Raw genomic sequence first — 19,675 nt, 5'->3', positions numbered from 1 at the left:
GGGCTTCTGGTTACAGAGAGTTCAGGGTGTCAGCTTGTGGCTGAGCTAGTACATTAATGGATTTAATTTCTGAACTGAAATCTGTCAGCTGTATAAAGAAGTTGAGAGGAATGAAAGAGGACTGCCTGATGGCCCCTTTGCCTGTCTGGACTGGGATCCATGTGCTCCCAGGCTTCCAGACACAGATATGGAACTGGGCAACATGTTGGACAGGCTGTTTCTTAAGCCAAATGAGAAGCTGTTCCTGGAGCAGCTCCTCCTGCCACACTCTGTGGAGAGACCCCAGAAGCTGTGGCAGGTGGTGGTCTGAGGAGTGCACCCAGGTAGTAAATGGACACTCCTCATCCAAACGAATTAATCTCTCTGGATCTTTTTTTAATCAGAGAAGTGTATTTAATCTGTTAAATTATCTGTTTTTCATGTATATGCAAACAGTAGAGGAGCAGGTTTTGTAATGTGTAGGTTGAACCATATATTTTAGGATCTGTTTGCTGACTTATTCGTTGGGGGATTTTGGGATTGTAGTTTGTGATACAAGTGCTGTGTCTTTTAATAGCACTAAAAAATTACTGAACTTCTGTGTTTTAATCCCACATGTTTCTTTGTGTGCTACTTTAAAGATGACAGGATATGTCTCTGCTCTGCTGCAGCACCATCTTAGTAAGGAGGAGGAGAGACTCCAAAGAGAGACATTCCAAAACATGGAGATAAATTCTTCCCTGTTCAGCTTTTGAGTTCAATATTTGCATTGACAAATGCATAATTGCTTACAAAACATTTGGAAGACATGAGGTAAAAAGACAATATAAAACTGATTTATTGAGCTCATCTGTATTTTTGGGCAGAAATAACCTGTTACTCCAATACACTGAGCCATGGAAGCCAAGTTCCTTTTCAGCCTCCCTTCCTGGATGACTTGTGTGCTGACCCAGACACTCCACAGGTGCCTGGGAAGTGAAGGGAAAGGAACATTTCTATGAGCACTGGTGCTGACACATTGTACTGGGACAACCTCTGTAGTCCCAGTACCAAAGCACCGTCCATGCTGTGGTTTCTGCTGAGGCACACACCTAAAAGATCCTGCAAGGCTTGGGGACCAAAGGCTGCAGAGGAGGAGTTCTGAGAGCACTAAAGTTGGGGAATTGAGTCCATAATCTTGTAACCAAAAGTCATCCCATCCTTCAGTGACAGGAAAACTTGGATCCAAACTACCACAGGCACTGATACAGCAAAGGTGGGAGAAAACCCCCAAAAAGTAAATGGTAGTTTCAGACAGGATATGTGCTTGCATTTGCGGATAAGAGGAGGCAGTTTTAAGACACTTGGGAACACCGGATTTAGGGTGTTAAAAGGGCAACACTCACCTTCTCTAGTCACTTATGAAAACTCCCTTGTGCCAGTTCTTTTTGCTTTCCTGTTCACAAAGCCGTGTCTTGCCATTTTCAGGTGAGAACAGTTATAAAAGAAGAAATGCCTATTGCTAAGCATGCTCAGGTGTGAGATCTGACATTGTTTATGTTGCCCCAAAAGCAAATATTCTATGTGTTTGGATACAACTGGGCAAGAATCTTGCTGAGAGATTTTACATGCTAGTTATCCTGTCCTGAAGTAGAAATAAATTACAGATAAATTTCCATGGCAGTGTAAAGGGAGGAGAAAGGCAGGTCTGGCAGATGTTTTTCTCCTGCACAGTTGCTGTCAGCTTCTTCCCTAGCAGTCCAGGAGGTCTGTGAGTTTTTCAGGAAGAGAGAGCTGGGGAGTGGGAGTAGGGCATGCTCTGCAAACACAGCACCCACATTTTTGAAGGTGTGTGCTTTGCAATGGGAAATTTGCTCCTTTATTGTCTGCAGAATAACAGCAGTGACAGCATTGACTTTCTCTAATGAACAGCTGCTCAGTGCTAGGATCTATTCTCGGAGGAGGCTCACAGGGATGAATAAGGTTTCATGCTCCTCCTCCAGAGAGGGTGAGAAAGTTCACAGAACAGAAGATTATTGCTTGATTGTCAGAGATCTCCAAATCTTGACCTGCTGACAGCTGAGAGCTGAATGTGTCGCCATACAAGTCATGTTTAACCTTCCAGCACTTTAGCCAAGGCAGGGTGTTCGTGGAATCAGGAGAGAGGTGTTAGTTCCCATCCAAGAAGTCATCCTCTTGTCACTGCAAACAACCATCACAAATTGGCTGAACAAAAAGCATTTTCCTCCTGTTGCACTGCCTGAATTCTTTGCTGATACTCTGCACTAACAAGAGCAGGGAGGCGGGAGAGGATCGCTCTTGAATTATGGATGCATTAAAGGCAGAGCCAAGTTATGAACTCTTGGAGATGGAAATCACTGCTAGATATTATAACTCAAGCCATAAGCTCAAATAAACATTTTGAGCTTTGTCCCAATCACTCCCCTTGGTGCCTCCCTTGACACCCCTGCTCAGAGTTCACTTTCACTGTGAAATGACACAATTGGAGTGTGCTGAAGTGTGTCTGGCCACTCACTCACAGGTTCCCTGTACTCCCCTCCCCACCTCCTTTTCGATTTATAACACACATCATCATAAATGCTTTGTTATATTTCCTCTGTGCCTGCCTTGAACCCAGCTCCAGGCACTGAGGGTTGCCTGTGAGAGCAGTGGTACAACAAAGTGAATACCCAGGTTTGGTATCCTCTCTCTCATGACAGGAAAGTAGACTCCTCTCTCTCATGACAGGAAAGTAGAAAAACACATAAACTGAGAAGTCCTCTGTAGTGAGTCATTTGGAAACAGTAAACTGCAGGCAATATTTTGAAATATTTTTGCAGCTGATTAGTAAGTTTGGGCTCTTGGTCTGTGGTAGCACCTCTGTTGTCTCCCTGCGCAGGAGTTAACAAACTGTACAGGAAGAGAGCTGCCTTCTCAAACTCTTTCAGTGCTCTGAGGGTTTCCCTCAGTTCTGTTCACTACTCACAGTGATCCCAGAGCCATTCCTGGCACCCCCTATGTGAAAAGAGTAAAATTGATCCATCTGATTCAGAAGGGCAGAAAGTCCACAAAGGCCTCAGTGGTGGAGAGTTTTGATGTGAATCCATGGGTTGTGCCTTGGGCTGTGCAAAGCTTTTGCCTGGAGCAGCTCTGCTGCTTGGAGAGACAAAACAAAGCTGGCAGAGGGGGAGAAATCTCCAAGCCCAAGTTTTAAATAGCAGCTCTGTGAAAGCTTTTAATGCCCCAGAGCAGCCAGCATGGCGCAGGTGCATTCAGTGACCTGTTTTGTTCAGGCAGTGAAAGATGTCTTGGAAACTGCAGCTCTTTTTTTGCTTTTGTTCTGACAATATTCCCTCTTGACCTGAAATTGTCTTAATGGCAGTGGAGACAAAAAGCCTCACGTTTGTTTTACTCTTGGATGCGTGTTGGAATCCCCTGTGTGGAAGTTTCCCTGGTTAGCTGAGTATTGTTCTTGGGAACTCCTCACTGAAACAGTTGGTGGGGGTGAACTTGCAATCCATTGTGTCCAACCAGCCTAGAGAGGTGGCAAGGGGAAAATGTGCTCCAAGGGGGCTCAGTTTGAAGAGAAACTTGACTTGTGGACTTGCTCTGAGACACCCACAATGGAATACAAAGCTGGAGAGAAATGTGTTTGTGTGTGCAAGAAGTGTAAGGGGCATTCATCCATGCACACACCCAGGAATGCACTTAGAAAGCAAACAGAACTGTTTATGTTTGTAATATAATTTTCAGTAATAATCAGATACGGGGCCTGGACTTATAAATTTCCCAATAGTTTTCTAAGGCTGAAACTAAGGTAAAACCCCTCTCCTAGTGACTGACAGCACTACCAGGCAGCTGTCAGGGACCAAGTGATACAGGACAAGTGCCTTCAGGTGAAGCTTCTATAACCTGTAAATCGCCTTTGCCAGTCAACACCTGGGGCCATGTACCTGATAGAACAGATGAGTGTTTCAGTCAGGTTTGAGCAGCTTTCTCTCTTTCTCTAAGCTTGGTAGAGAAAGCTGCTTGGAAATCTGTCAGGGAATATATTACCATCTGGCCAGTGGTTTTTTTTGGGTTTTTTTTTTTTTTGTTTTTTGGTGTGTTTTTTTTTTTTTTTTTTTTTTTTTTTTTTTTTTTTTTTTTTTTTTTACTCTAGATTTATTTTTTTTCCCCCAGTAGTGCACACAGACATGCCTCAGCCATGTCCTGCCCAGCAGGTACGTGGTAGCCGGTGGTGTTGGGTAAAGAATCTCGCTCCCAGGGTAGGCTGGACATCCTACCATGGATATTCCTGCTCCCAGGATATATGGTGTCAGCTGTTCCCCTGCTCCTTTTCATCAGATCTGATTGTCAGTGACTTCTCAGAATCCATATCTGCTGAGTTTTCTTCCTGTCCCTGTGCTGTCCCCTAAGTTGTCCTGCTGCAGCCAGGTGTGCTGGCTGTGAGGCTGAAAGTGTCTGTGGATGTGGACGATGGGAGCAGCAATGGACATGATGGAGCAAAGCCCAGGCCAGCCCAGAAGGAGACTGGGTTTGCCTGTCCACAGCCACCTCTCTGTGTAGGGTACTCATTCTGCTGGAAGGAGGACAGCTGGCTTGGCTGTTCCCTGCCCCAGGGCAGCTCCTCCTGCTGGAGTTTGCCCAGGGCTGGGATGGCAGGTCAGCGTGGTCCGGCCACTGCCCCAGGTCAGGCTCTGTGGGCGCTCCTTGGTCTCTGCTTCCATCTGCTGGACAAGCACTGGCTCCTGCTCACTCCTGGTTTCCCTTGGTGCCTCAGGATTCTGCTGGCTCCTTTTGACTGTGCTCATGTAATTCTAGAGATGGAAATCCCTTTCCCGCACGTATGGACTGCGAGAACATTTCAGCGTGGAACCAATGCTTTGGCAAGGCTGCCCTGCTTAAATTGGCTGGCACCGAGCCTGGGGCTGGGCTGAGCACAGCACATTCAGTGCAGCCCTGTGTGGGCCTCCTGCCATGCAGGCAGCTCTGCCTGTGGGGCTGGCGCTCCACTGGTTTGTATCCCCAAGGAATTCACATATGGGTGAATTGTTTGGATGCTGCATGAATGGCCAGTGAGGGTCTCCAGAAGTGACCAGAGCAGGTGCTAGAGGACAGCATGTAAAGAAACTGGGCAGGGAGGATATGGTGCTTTTCTTGGACATCTCCCTCAGCATCTAACAATCAGAGTCCCAGTCAGAGTATCCCAGCCAGGAACATTTTGGGGACTGTAATGAGACCATATTTAACAGTCCTGGTAAATGTGTCCTTTTTGAGCTTGTCTGAATCTCTTGGGTTTTGAACTCTGCAGCATCTTGATACACGGAGTTCAGAAAGGTCCTGCTTTTATTTGTTTGAGACCTGCTGCCAATAACTTTCATTGCACACCAAAGTGTTACTGGTACTACGTGACTCCTCTACAGTTATTTCTCCCTTCATGAGGACAACAACAAAAGTGTCCCCTAGAGTTAGAGGTATTTGAGAGAGCTGGAGGAACTGGTGAGGGTCATGAACACTCTGGTCTGCTCAAGACTGCTCCAGTTGTTTTCATCTGACAACAGAAATTTGGCCGCTGCAAAGGCATTTCCTTAACCTTCCCTTAACCTCTGCTCAGCAGTGGGCAGACACAGGCAGAAGGTTCATTTCAAGCAGAATATCCCCATCCCACTCTCAAGGCATTGTGCAATGCAGCCCAGAGGCCTTCCTGTAAACTTGCTTGATTTAAGTGTTGGCTCTTGGTCTGTGCACGTACAATCTACACAGCACTGTCTCCTCCAGATGTGGGATTATTGATCAGTTTTTGAGCTGTCAGGTGAAGGCCAGGATGCAGCCATGATCTCTCTGCATTGCAGTTTACAATCCAGCATCTGGCTATTAGAATTTCTTTAGCCAAGTGACTGGATTCTTTCTGAGCTGCTCCAGTGCCTTGGTGGAGGGTGAGTGTTGGTGTTGCTCCTTTTGAGGACAGCGGTGTCTTGTTTCATCTAATGAAGCAACATGTAGCAACAGTTCATTAAGGTGTTGGGTTGAAATTCTACTTGTTTTCCATGTGGAAATCCTGTAATTAGGATCCTCATGATTAGAGTAAATTTTGCTGGGCAGATTGTTTGTTTCTTTAGTAAAAATTCTGTAGTCAGATAAAAGCAAGACCTGTTTTTCTCCCCCAGCTGGGCCCAAGCCATTTCCACACATGAGACTGCCCAGGGAAGCGCAGCTAGGGAGCCAGGACTCTACATGCTCTTTTTTTTTCTGGAAACTTTGCATCTTGGAAGGACAGACTTTTTTTAAACTTTTGACATTAGGTTCCCAGCCAGCAGGAGGAGATGTCACCATCGTTGCTGCTCCAGAGAACACCACGGTGGTGGCCGGGGAGAGCGTGGTGATGGAGTGTATGGCAGCTGCTGATCCCACCCCCTTTGTCTCCTGGATACGACAGGGTGAGTATGAGGGACAGGACCACATTTCTGTTGTCCACAGGAACCTGTGGATACTACAGTATAAAAAAATTAAGAGTGGAAAAATCTGGGACAGGAAGGTTGCTTGTAACATCGATACCTAATGACGCAGGTGGTGTCGCAGTGTGGGGTGTCCTTACTAAAGTGAAATTATTAATTAAATCTTGAAGGTTACAAAGCACACAGTTCGATTTATAGTTGTTTGACCTGTGCCTGGATGCCTTTTGATCTAAATTAGTCTTTCTCATGTGACCTGGAGCAGGAAAGGTCATGAGATGGGGTCAGGTGCCACTCCTCTCCAGGCTTCACTGGGGATTCTGTGTAATCTGCCATTGCACCGGAGAAATAGCTTGTATTATCTTGCAGCATTATAAAACTTGATAAGATCTGTTAATCCTTGGAGTGACTAGGACTGTTACTGGGAGGTTTTTGTTAAATGGAAGGATTGAGGAGCTGTTTAAGTCTCATCAGAGGTGTATGAATGAGCTGGGCTGGCAGATGTTACCCAGGGCTGATAGCCAAAGTCATGAGTTGGATGCCAGTGTCACTTCACTGAGAGTCACATCCATCAGATGTATTTCAAAGGCTCTGACTGAAGATATTCTCAGCTAAGAGGTTGATTCTCCCCTAGAAAAGGCTCTCAGTCATTTTCATAAATCCAGGTCATGATTTAAGACTCCTCTCCCCTGTAACCATTTATTGTGGTTGGTTTTCAGCCCAGATTTGTCCGCAGGCGGTGATTTTAGCATATAAAAATATTTACTCTTCTCCACAAAAAAGGAGCAAAAAAACCCTCAGAGGATACCACTTCAGAAATCAACTGAGCAAGGCTTAAATGTTATGGCAGAAATGTTTCTAGTTTATCCCGTGCACTTTACAATTACGAATGCTCAGCATTCCCATGCTAGATCACTTACTGTTTTACTGAGAGCTGCTGATGCCCACGGTAAAGTAGATAATATTAGAGTTAATTATCATTATGAGAGTTTTTCATAAGGAAGGAAGACAAGGGTGGAGGGGGAAAGATTGGTGAACCAGTTCTTTCCATGCTCTATTTTCAAGTGTTTTCTTGGTCCCATTTTCCTTCCTTATGTGGACTCTTCAATTTAAAAGGATGGAGTAACAGTGCAGGTCATTCTGAATTACACAAGTTTATTTCCAAGCCTTCATTAAGGAGAAAGCTGAGTTACTGGACCATAAGTCATGTGGGGAATACCAAGGATATACCTCCAGGTTGCCAGTTTGGCTCTTGCCAGCCTTGGTGGTGTCAGCTAATTGCTACCATCTGGAGTCAGTTTTCCAACCAACCGCTCCAGTGCAAACAGGATGTGCAGATTGTGTGCTATGAGTGTGCAGCCACTGAGCTGTGAGGCCATCTGAAGACCCCCAAAATGCAGGGAGGGGACAGAGGATCTGCTCTCATCCACAATCCCTGGTAGTGCCAAGTCAGTGCAGCTGTTCACAGGGGATATGGGGAGTTTGTTCTGTGTGAGCTCCAGGCTCAGCTGAACAGGTAAAGGCAGGCAATGCTGAAGAGATGCTTCAGCAGGTGGAGAGGGACAAGGTCTGGTGGTGCACAAGTACTGCACAAACTGGCTGGTTCTCCCAGGGTGTAGACTTGTGCCAGACCTCCCATCCAAGCCTTTCCTCAGCTTGTCCCCAGCTCTTGGCTTTGTCTCCCACATACTCTCAAAGGTACCAATGCCATATCCCTGAGTTACTCACCTCAGTGATGCTGAGAATATGCAGTGCCCAGCACCAGCCTCTGCCCTGTCTGTGATGCTGAGGAGCCCAGGGCTACTTGAAGTTGTAGAAGGACATCTTAGCTTCTGGCCAGTGATACAGAGCTGCCCTTTCCTCCTTCACTACTCAGCAGTGCTGAGCACCCAGCCTGGAGAATGGGGAGAATGCAACTCATGGCTATGTCTGACATAAACACCAGAGTCCCAGGGAGCACCAGGTGTCTTTCTGACACCTCACAGCCAAGCTGTGAACAAGGAGTGGATCAGGAATCTCAGTAAATTTGGGTTCACATCCAGGACACAGAGGGGGAGGAGAAGCCCCTGAGCTGTCAGTGATTCAACAGTCTTGCTGACATTGCATGAATGAGTGCCTGTGCTCGTGATAGGGGTCAGCAGGCACATCCAGCAGCTTTTCCAAACTGTGTGTTAGCACAGCTTTCCCTTGAATGGGCTATTTCTAGGGCTCTCATTGCAGGCACACCCTAGGCATCAGAGACTGTTTTGATCCAAATCAGAACTTTTTGGATTATTATAGGCTAAACTAAACCTTGAGGCAATGTTGGCTTGAGCTGGCTGCCAAGCACTAAGGAGTGTCCCAGCAGGAATCTTGTCTGTGCTGCGGTTTGGGGGTCTCTGCACTCCCCAGCTGTGATCCTGGCATTGCTTACAAGCCCTCGTAAAGGGCAGCCTAGGGCTCCCTCCCTCATTTGTGCACATTTCTTCCTGCAGATGGAAAGTCCATTTCCACAGATGTGATTGTGCTGGGCCGGACGAATCTCCTCATTCCTTCCAGCCAGCCCCATCACTCCGGGGTGTACGTCTGCCGTGCCAACAAACCCCAAACCCGGCAGTTTGCTACCGCCGCAGCTGAGCTCCGCATCCTCGGTGAGTAGAGAGCAGGCAAATTCTCAGGTACAAATGCTGACCAGCTTGCTGTGGGTTGCATGAATCAACATCCAGAAGATGCCCAAGGGTTTGTGGCCTTTGTGGCCTGTGCTGGGTAAAATGGGAGCCAGGTTAGAGCCAGGAAGCTTGAGCTGGGATTGCTCTCAGTGGGAGTGTCACCTCTTTAATTTGGGGTTTAGTTCCTGGTATTTACTGAACCGTTTTATGCCTTATTCTTGTTCTCCAGGGCTCCCCCTTGGAAATCTCTTTCAGCAATTAACTTTCAGTATCCTGGAAGCCAGCAGGGAGAACAGCCTAGGATCAGGGAATGCAGCACATGATTGATACAGAATTTATTTTTCCTTTTGGACACAGTCTAAATTAAGCCTCTAGAGTCTGCCTGGCAAATCCCATCTTGTAAGCAAAGCTGCTACTGAATAAAACATAGCACCGAGTGGGGAGGAGAAGGGATTTGCTTTGCTATCTTTTCCTCCTCCTTCCTGCATTAATTTTTTCTCTCTTCTCCCAGCTACTCCCAGCATCTCCCAGGCCCCTGAAACCATCTCCCGCACCCGAGCCAGCACGGCCAGGTTTGTGTGCAAGGCAGAGGGAGAGCCAGTCCCCACCATCCACTGGCTGAAGAACGGGGAGCCCATTCTCTCCAACGGGCGCGTGAAGGTGCAGAGCAGCGGCACCCTCGTCATCAACCAGATCGGCCTGGAGGATGCTGGCTACTACCAGTGTGTGGCTGAGAACAGCCTGGGCATGGCCTGTGCCACCGCCAAGCTCTCGGTGATCGTGCGGGAGGGTTTGCCCAGCGCCCCCAAGAAGGTCTCGGCCGTGTCCCTCTCCAGTACCACCGTCCTCGTGTCCTGGGAGCGGCCGGAGCACAACAGCGAGCAGATCATCGGCTTCTCCTTGCACTACCAGCGGGCTGTGGGTAGGTGTCACCTCCCTAGGCAGCACAGCTCTGTCAAAGCTACAAGGCACAGGCTGACCTTCTTCCCCAGCTAGTGACAAGTGTGAGGCAATTCCCTTTTCCTTTCAGGTAAAGGAATTGTCTCCTGGAGTCAGTATCAGACGGCGACAGTGCCTGTACATTAGCCAACATATTCTAACTTCTTGATTGGCAGTAGCATGTCCACACAGCTGAGTTGTCTGGATTCTGTGGCACCAGGCACTGCTGATTTTATACATAATTATTTTGTATGCAAAGAGTGCAATTGCTAACAGTGATATCAACCAGCTGCATTGTGTGGGGCAATCACTAAATTATCCACACCCAGAATCTGAAGTGCGGCACTGGCTGTCTTGGGGTCTGTCTTCCCAAACAGCCAGCAAGCCAATGCTCCTGCTGAACTGTTGCCAGAGCTCTTCTGAAAATTAAACTGGTAACTGCAGCTGCTTCAGCATGGATTAAGGAGTTTGAGTCTAAATGGAGACATTAATGTTGAGGCATTGGGGTTTCTGCCCAAAAAGCTCACATAAGAGATGAGGCTGTGCAGGTGCTGGGGAAACTGGAAAAGATACAGTGATTTTTGAAGTGGATTTAGTCTGTCAACCTTGTGAATTAAGTGATTTTTTCAGGAGTATCTTGGCAGTTCACTGACCTGCTGATCAGTGTTTCCTTGGCTCTAGGAACAGATAATGTGGAATACCAGTTTGCTGTCAATAACGACACAACTGAGCTGCAAGTCAAGGATCTGGAACCAAACACCAACTATGTCTTCTATGTGGTTGCATATTCCCAGCTCGGAGCCAGCCGGACATCCTCTTCCATCGTCGTCCAGACCCTGGAGGATGGTGCGTTGAATTGGATGGGTACTGGTGCCTAGGAAATGTTCTTGACCTGGTTCATGGTGAGCACTGAATGTGCTACAGAGAGTGGTAGCAGCTCCTGGAAACCTAAACCTGCACCCATGTCTCCTCATCAGCTTGGGTGATGAAGGATATGAAAATACCCTGGCTGATGGTGAGGCCCATGAGAATCCTTTGGGAATTGCAGGCAGCTCCTAAGGGCTTTCACCTAACCCATGTGATATTGCTCTAAGCTTCACTCTGGGCCAGACTGGATTTCAGCTCAGAAGAAATATCTATTGCAATTTGTAGGGGTGGGAGGAGCCTTGAGGTCAGACCCCTTAAGAGCCAGTAGTTTGTGTTGATTTTACCATTTATCACATAGCATTTTGTGAGCAGTAAAGGCAGAGTGCCAGAAGCACAGCTGCCCAACGGGAGGCCATGCACAGCTTTCAACAGGCTGCAGGACAGAGGCAAGCAGAGATAGTTTTGGCAGACCTCGTGTGCATTATGTGCTTTTAATACTCCTGACATGGTGACCTGCGTGGTCCCATGTGTGTCTGAAGCCTGAAAGGCTGAGTTGAAAGCATGAAAGCTGCCTGCAGCCCAGAGTTGTGGTTCTCAAGGGAATGAGGATTCCCAGGCTGCAGTTTGGATCTGTGAGCCATTTGGTTTTGTGTCTCCTTCATGCTCCACAGTACAGCACAAGCTGAGAGTTGGTGTGTGCCACCCTGCCCAGTTTGCCCTGGACACAGGTCTGTGGGAGCAGTGTGGCTGGGGCCAGCAGGCTCTGGTCAGCCTGGAGGTGGAGCAGCCAAGCATCTCCCCTCCCAGACACCCCCAAAGGACTGTGGTGTGTTGGTTCCTGCAGGACAGACACCAAATCACCAGCAGCTCTGGTAGAGACAAGGCAGTGGCCTCCAACCAGCTCAGAGAGCTGGCAGAGATGTGTTGAGGTGTTGCTCTGGTCTTTGCTGACTTCTTTTGGTTGTTTACCCAGTTCCCAGTGCAGCCCCTCAGCTGTCCCTGTCGAGCATGACTCCTGGTGACATCCGTGTGACGTGGCTGCCTCCTCCTCCTGAGCTGAGTAACGGCAAGATAACCAAGTACAAGATCGACTACTGCACCCTCAAGGAAGGTGAGGGAAACACCATTTGGGGGTTGTGTTGACTGCTCCAGTGATGTTAACAGTCTGTGATGTGAAGGGCAGGTGGTGCAAAGCTGAAAATAGGGACCTGTTTTACCCAAGGGAGGAGAACCCTTTCATAGCCTGGCTCTGTCTGGTGGTTATGGCAGTGCTACTTCACACCACCTCGAGGTGCCTTTCTGTGTGGTTGTGGAGGAGCTGTGTCCCCAGGAGAATGGCCTGACCCATGTTTGTGCTGTCCCAGAAATGTCTGCATGAGTAGCCCTTCACTGCCATCTGCACTGTGTTTTGGGGAAAGAGCTTTATGCTGCTTGGGGAAGAGGAGTAAATGCTATCAATTTCCTTAAAATGGAGTCTAATCAAAGTGATCCTTGTGGGAAAAAACCCTAAATACCCTGTCCATGTTGTGTTGCTCTATTACCGAGTTTTATCTGATTTTATTTACACTGTCAGACACACTAAGCAGGCTTCAGCAGGGATGGTAACATTTATGTTTGCTGGATGTGGCTGTTCCAATTCCACGTGTGCTTGCTTTGCAAATCCTCCTGGGTATTTGCTCTTAAAACTGTCAAATCTCTGCAGCTTCTCACTTCCCAGGGTCATGATTCTTCCTGAGAGAAGGATGGTGAGTGTGATGAGGTGCTGGACATGTTTCCATGTATTTGAACTGGCTCAGTAGTCTGTGCTGTGACTCCTGGCTCTAGTTCTTTTGAGCAGGCTCAAGGCACCATGGCTCAGTGGCACCATAAAATCTTGGAAACACTTGCAGTCCAGGGATCGCACTCAGCAGTACACTGTTACATAGCAGGGACAGTGCTCCTGGCTGAGTTAACGCCAAGGGAAGTTAAAATCAAGACCTTTGTGTACTCTGAACGTGAATCTTCAGCAAAACCAGTTAGCTGATACAGTGAAAATCCCAGGCTATTCTCAGTGTAAATTTCCTGTTACCTCTCTTATGAACTTGGGTGTGCTGAAGAGGGAGCAGTAAAACCTCTGTCTGGCATGGATGAGGGTGTGAATTTTGCAGCAAGCAGGGCTGCTGGACAGTTCTGGTTCACATTTAAGGTGAGGGTTTAAATACAGCAGTGAGAAACATTGGAACATGCCATCAGCTCCCATTAGCTGTGCTCATGTTCCACCATCACATCATCAGAGCAAGGTTTCTGACAGCTCCCTCTGGGCAGGCTCTGTGGTGCTAAAGGCAGCCTGCAATTTGGAATGTAGTGAAGTGAGTTGTCAGTCAGAATACAGCTCTGCCCAACCTTACAGTTTTTGTTGGGTGGCATAAAACTGCTCTGGGCACAGCCAAGCCAGCCCAGGGCATGCAGACCACGAGGGGGTAACGAGGCTTGTGGCTGCTCAGCTGTACTTCCCTTTGGCTGGGAAATTCCTGTTTTCAGTGGTGTCCCCTTGGTTCCAGCAGATCAGGTCACCTCCATCGAAGTGGGTGGAAATGAGACCCAGATCACGCTGTACTCACTCCATCCCAACAAGGTGTACAAAGTTCGGATCGCAGCCAGCACCAGTGTGGGATACGGGGCCCCTTCCGAGTGGACCCAGCATCGGACTCCTGACAGAGACAACCAGACACATGGTAGGAGGCTGGGGAGTACCTGGGGTTTGGGATAGGGTGTGGGGAACTTTAGGGATTTTCAGAGATATTTGCTTTCCTTTGGGAATTACAGCCATTGGTTTTGGTCAGACCAAAGTGCTCACCTTTACTTTGCTGCTCAGCATCCCCTCTACATCTCACTGCTTGCCTGGGCAGTGGGACTTTCCAGCCTCTATGTGCAGCTGTGAAAGTTCTTAAAAAAAAAAGAAAACAAACAGAACTCCTGATCCCAGTGTTATGACATTTGGGAGCGAATAGACAATCTTGCCAAACAGGGCCAAGCCCGTGCCAGACTCCAGCAGTGGTTAAAGATGGTGATATCTCAGAACACACTGAGAAACCTGCCCAGTGGCTTTGTGACATCATTGTTTCCTATATCACCCAGCTGGGAAAGTCAGTGCTAGAGTGTGACTGTCCCACTCTCCACTGTCAGGGAGTTGAGACATCCCACTCAGGACAGCCTTTTCCTCACACTCTTCCCTGTCTACTGAGGACCAGGAGGATTCAGTAGTCCGGGGAAATGGAGACATGTGGCTCAATCTTTTTCTCTTGTCTTCTTCTTCCAGTTCCATTTGCCCCAACAGAATTAAAAGTCCGAGCAAAGATGGAGTCTCTCCTGATAACATGGCAGCCCCCAGCAAACCATGCCCAGATATCTGGCTACAAGCTCTACTACAGAGAGGTGGGCCCAGAGGAGTCCAGTGATGAGAGCCCTTTGGATGGTGCTGAAGATGAGAGCTGGGATGTAGGACCCATAAAACTAAAGAAGAAAGTGAAGCAGTATGAGCTGACTCGACTAGGTTAGCTGGCTGCATCTTCCTACCACTTGGTGTGGGAGCCCAGGGCCTGTCTCTTGCACTTTGTAGCATCCCAGGATGCTCCCAGGAGTTGTTTGCATGACTGGAGATACATAGGGCCAGGACCATCTGAGGTGTTTTAAGATCATCCAAAATCCTTTCTGGACTGGGGCTCTTGAGGCTTGTATTGAGCAGAGTTTAAAGCACAGAAATTTCTACTGCAAATTTAGCAGGGATTTTAACCAAGATACCAATATACTTTGTATATGCTAATAAGTGGTTCTTAATTAATTAGTGTTTTTATTGTGTCACTATAAAGAGTGCCAAGATTGAAATCTCCAGTCAGGACAATTATCTCTCCTTCCCTGTCTGTTTCTAAGGAGCTCCATAATTGCATGCTGTTTGAAATCTCTCTGTATTAAAATGCAGAGATGGGATAATTCACAGCATACTAATTTTAGCCCAGTATTCTCCTCCACCTCCCACTAAGGGAAGAGGGATGGAAGAGTGAGTGTCCATGACTGGAGAAGATCTGAGCAGCAGTGAGACCTGCCTGCCTGGCTCACTGTGCTTGGCATTTCCCACAAGGGGTTGTGTTCCTAACATCTGATTGTATTAATTAACTGATTTGCTTATTGATACAGGATGGAGAGAGGAGAGAGTCGTGGCAGATGCACCCTTGAAAGAGGCTTTCTGCTTCCTAGAGTTCTTCCATCCCCCACTTTATGCTTCACCCTGTTACTGCCCAGTGAGCGGAGACTGTAGGGTGCATGTCTGTTGTGCTGGTTCATCTTACACTTGTAGCATATATATTATGCACAGTGTAAAGGTCGAGCTGCAGCATCTGGAAGGACTGTTTGTGCCATCTCTAAGTGGAGTTCCCAGCTCTGTCACAGCCATCTTGCCATTGAGAGTTAACAATGATGAGTTTCTCTGAAGAATATAGGTCTGTAATTATTGTGCAGAGGAAACCACATATGAACATCATCATGTGCTGCTCCAACCACTGGCAAGTCAGTTGGTGCAGAGGCTGGGAGTGGGCTGAATTGGTTCCAAATGCTCTGGCACGATGATGCTGAGAAGGCTGCTTGTTCTTCTGTAATTGCTTCCTTGAATTTGGGCATCCGTCGAGCCCTGATGGTTTCCGTATGATCTGGCGGCTGTGTATCGGCTATCCCTGTGTCAGGAGCACAGGCTCGGGTTTCTCCCAGCCCAGGACCTTCCCTCTGCTCCCTTGGTGCTGTTGAATGATGTGCTTCTGCACACGCACAGTAAAGGAAGGGTCAGGAGTCTGGCTGTGCTGAGGAATGGGGGGCTCTGCACATGAAACAAGGAGGAGTGGTTGGGATTTAGAAGGGTTTAGTTTTGTGGCACAGAACTGCCCTGTACCAGTACCTAGGGCTGCAGCTTGTAGACAGGGTGGGTAGGGGTCTCAGGAAGGGCTGGCAGCCCTTGTGTGATCTGGGCTGGTGGGGAAATAGCTGGGGGGATTCCCCAGATCAGGGTAAGCACAGGGGTGTTTACCCCTGTGGAAAGCACAGCACTGGAAACCTCTCCTAAGAGCCCTCTATAAAAGCAAATACAACACTATCTCTTGGGATTATCTTCAAGAGTCATTGAGTCCAACTGCCTGGGTACCTTAGTGTTGATAAAAAATGAAAGCAAATTCTGTCCCATTCTCTTTTAGATACTGACTGGCTTGAGGCACTGACCACGGCTCTAGGAAGTGTTCTGGTGTTTGAATTGGTGTCAGGAAATCCCAGGTTGGGCAGTGGGCATACCAGGCTGAGCTCAGATGTGGTGTGTTTCATGTCAGTGCAGACAAGGTCCAGAGTGGTCACTACATGTCCCTTGGCTCCACAGCTCCGCAGTGTCACTGAACCAGCGCTCTGCCCCTTGCCTTGGTTTGAGGTGTGGCTTGAAAGAGAAGACTTCTCCCATCTTGTGCTAATCTCTGGAGCAAACCATGTCTCCTTAGAATGGTATCACTAATGGTACCATGTGTCTGAAGTCCTGTGACAGATGGGCAGCTGGCCAAGAGCACACAGGAAATCCAGCAATTTCATCAGTCCACAAAATCAGAAGGAAGTTTTCCCGAGTCACCAGGAGGGGTTTCCTCTGAGAAGTTCTTAGTGACTTCCATCAATGTTCTAGCACTTACTCCCTGTACTGAGGTGCAACTACCAGGGCCATAACTTATGTGAAAAATAAATGGCAGGGATGTGAGCCTGTCTTCCACATTCCCATGAAGGAAGATTGCATTCCTTTGAAAGTTGCTCTCTGGAAATCAGGGTGTTTTCCCACTTAAAGGAAAGTATGGCTTCTGGCACTTGGCCAATATGAACACCTTGAAATGCTAAGTGAGGCAACATATTTAGCATATTGGATATATTATGCATCCATCCAGAGTAGTGATTTAAAATGATCTGGACTAGATTATTCTGCTTATATTTAATGTATGATGGAATGCAGTGAAATACATCTGTTTTCATGCTGTCTACCAGCTTCTTGACAGCTTGATAGAGTTTTATGTCTGCCTGTTCTAAGAGCTTGAACATCTGGGCCTGTGTATAAAAATTGAAGCCAATCCTCTAACTGAGAAACCCAAAATACCCCTATTTTCAGGATGTAAGGTACTTGATCTTTCAGTTGAGCTCCCCTGGCGTCACGTGTAAGCAGCTGCTGTATTGATCCTGCCCAGGGATGGAGACAGAGGACTTGTCCTTTTCTTCACTCCATTCTCCAACAGGAGCTGCCCACAGCTGCCTCACATCTGTGAGCTTTTCCTCATCATTTTGGATTGCACTGTCCTTGATGTGCTCGTGTCCCAGTGAAGCCCAGCCCAAGGCTCAGCCAGAAGGAGAGTGTGGTGCTGGCAAGAAATGGGCTGGGGGTTCTTTGTTCCACTGAGCCTGTGGTCCCAGCCCTTTGGAGGTTGAGTGCTCTCTGGCCTTATCCCCCTTGTATGTGTTTAAAACATTTTTCTGTGGCTGGAGAGTGTGGAAATGCAGATCAGGCTGTCTTGGAGGCAGACAAAACTCTGTTTGCTTTTGGGATTCTTTGGGGGAGAAAAATGTGGCTGAACTGTTTTTATATTCTGAGCGCGAGCATGTGTTGTGGAGCAGAGAAAGCCTTTGGTAATTGGTACCATCAGCCTTTGGGAGTGTAATCAGGGCAGTAATAATAAAATTGGCATCAATAAGAAAGGTTTCATTCTGCTTACATTGTCTGGCAAAGTGAGCAGTGATCTGTGAGGGCAGGGAATGAAGAGGCATGTCCCAAATTAACAAACTTCATCAATGTACTGCAGCCAAGGCAACAAAAGGCAGTGTGGACTTCTCTGGCTGAGCTCCTGAAGGGGCTGGCTGCTGCAGGGAATGTCTTCTTTGAGAACTTTTTATCTCCCAAGTTGTTTCTTCGATTAAACATCTCCATTAAAAATGAAGAAGCTGATGAAGGGAAGAGGGAAGTGGTTTTTGGACCAGGGCAGCACTGCTTGGAGACAGAATGCCCTGTCCTGCAGTTCAGTTTGAGATTCCCCAGAGTGTGAGGCTCTCTGATGGGAAGAGCATGCAATGAGGACCCTCACGTTTTTGGTGTGGGTTTTCTGTGCATTGTTGCTTTTCTAATTGCAAATTGGCAACCTCTACTGTGAAGGCAAAATAGATACCATGCAACAAAGGCTGCCAGTGACTTAACAGAGCATTTGAGGACTTGCTGGAAGGAATATCCTCACAGTAGTGAATAAATCAGAAAATACTTCAGGAACAGGAGGTGCATTTTGGGGGAGGAGAGAATGTCCTAATTCAGGAATAAACAGTGCAGTGCAGTCACTGCCATGATGGAGAGAGGAGTCAGCCTGTGTAGGTTTCTTTAGTTGCTTGTAAGAGAGGAAGATCTATAGATCCTGAGTAGATTGCTACAGGCCAGCACACTGGTCAGCCCTTGAGGGCTGGGGAAAGTCCACTTCCTGCTGATAATTTCTGTCAACAGCAAGGGGAGAACCAAAAAGCAGCTGTGTTGATGACATACACCAGCTGAGAGACAGTGTTTGTGTGTGGGAAGCCTGTAAGTGGAAGGGGGACTCCCTGCTGTAATTTAGGTATTAGGTGATATTTACTTAGGTATAAAGTAACAAAAAACATATTTATTATGTTCAAGCTACTTTCTTGGATGGTGAGAAAAGCTGGCAGGATCAAAGAAAATGTGTCTTACTAGGGAGGGTTGGTGACAAAAATAACCGAAGGCAAACCCTGATTGATTTTTCCAGCTCCTGGGAAACTGTACGAGGTGAAGCTGGTGGCATTCAATAAGCACGAAGATGGGTACGCAGCGGTTTGGAAGGGCAAAACAGAAAAGGCACCTGCGACAGCAGTAGGTGAGGAATGCCCTTCAGTTGTTGTATCTCTTCTGCTTGGCACATGGCTTCAGAGGAGGGATTACAGAGGATGGACTTCAAAAAGGACAATACCAAAATAGGGAAGGTCATAACATAAAGGAACTTTCTTTGACAGTCATTGCAAAATGCATTGGAGGAATTGGGATGGAGAGAAAGGAGGAAAATACCCCCTTCTCATTAGGGTTGTTCTTCCACTGGGTGTGAGTGGCATTACTGTCATGTACACCTCCACATCTCTTTTTGTGCTGCACCATAGATCCCCCTGTGCAGAAGGGGCCTCCACTGCCTCCAGTCCAAGTCTATGCAGAGTCCAACAGCTCAACTTCCATCTGGCTCCGCTGGAAGAAGCCTGACTTCACAACAGTCAAAATTGTCAACTATACCGTGCGCTTCAGCCCCTGGGGCCTGAAAAACGCCTCTCTTGTGACGTACTACACCAGGTACAGAGGGTTCATCTGCCATGTGTTGTTCATGTCAGGAATGAACACAGGGCAGGAGGAAGTTGCGTGGAATTTCCAGAATTTAGCAAAATCCTGGGTGTTCCTTATGCTGGGAATATCTGCCATGGTCACAGATAATGTTCAGGACTGCTGAGATGTGGCAGTGGGACTTGTCTTGAACACTAAGGAATCATTAACTGGTCTCTGCATTTTTTTTGCTGACCTTACTTCTTAACAACATGGCTGGTTGCAATTATGCATTCATGATTTGTGAGATGATACTCACAATTTTGGTCTATAAATTGCTACAGTTTAGGCAGTTTTATCATTTGGGGATGTATTTTACATCTGTATACTTGTGCCTATTTTTAGCCTCTAACCAGGCTCTTTCCACTTTTCCCTGCAAGTATATCACAAATGGTCCTGGAGACTGGGAACTG

At 47.4% G+C, this 19,675-nt stretch overlaps 1 protein-coding gene across 2 annotated transcripts in view; it reads left to right on the top strand.

The window, feature by feature from the left end:
- IGDCC4 (immunoglobulin superfamily DCC subclass member 4) overlaps positions 1-19,675 on the top strand; it is an 88,170-nt gene that overhangs the window by 52,126 nt on the left and 16,369 nt on the right. The window contains exons 5-13 of one of the 2 annotated variants that reach the window (XM_030281223.4): positions 6,264-6,398; positions 8,888-9,043; positions 9,573-9,983; positions 10,682-10,846; positions 11,841-11,978; positions 13,408-13,581; positions 14,166-14,399; positions 18,667-18,774; positions 19,052-19,235. In XM_030281223.4, coding sequence (XP_030137083.4) covers positions 6,264-6,398; positions 8,888-9,043; positions 9,573-9,983; positions 10,682-10,846; positions 11,841-11,978; positions 13,408-13,581; positions 14,166-14,399; positions 18,667-18,774; positions 19,052-19,235 — 1,705 coding nt within the window. The remainder of the gene's footprint in view (positions 1-6,263; positions 6,399-8,887; positions 9,044-9,572; positions 9,984-10,681; positions 10,847-11,840; positions 11,979-13,407; positions 13,582-14,165; positions 14,400-18,666; positions 18,775-19,051; positions 19,236-19,675) is intronic. The other variant, XM_030281224.4, reaches the window with a different exon arrangement.

The sequence above is a fragment of the Taeniopygia guttata genome, chromosome 10 (genome assembly GCF_048771995.1).
Source record: "Taeniopygia guttata chromosome 10, bTaeGut7.mat, whole genome shotgun sequence".
NCBI classification, from domain to species: domain Eukaryota; kingdom Metazoa; phylum Chordata; class Aves; order Passeriformes; family Estrildidae; genus Taeniopygia; species Taeniopygia guttata.
The sequence above is the reverse complement of the archived record's forward strand: the minus strand, read 5'-3'. Positions and strand labels throughout refer to the sequence as shown.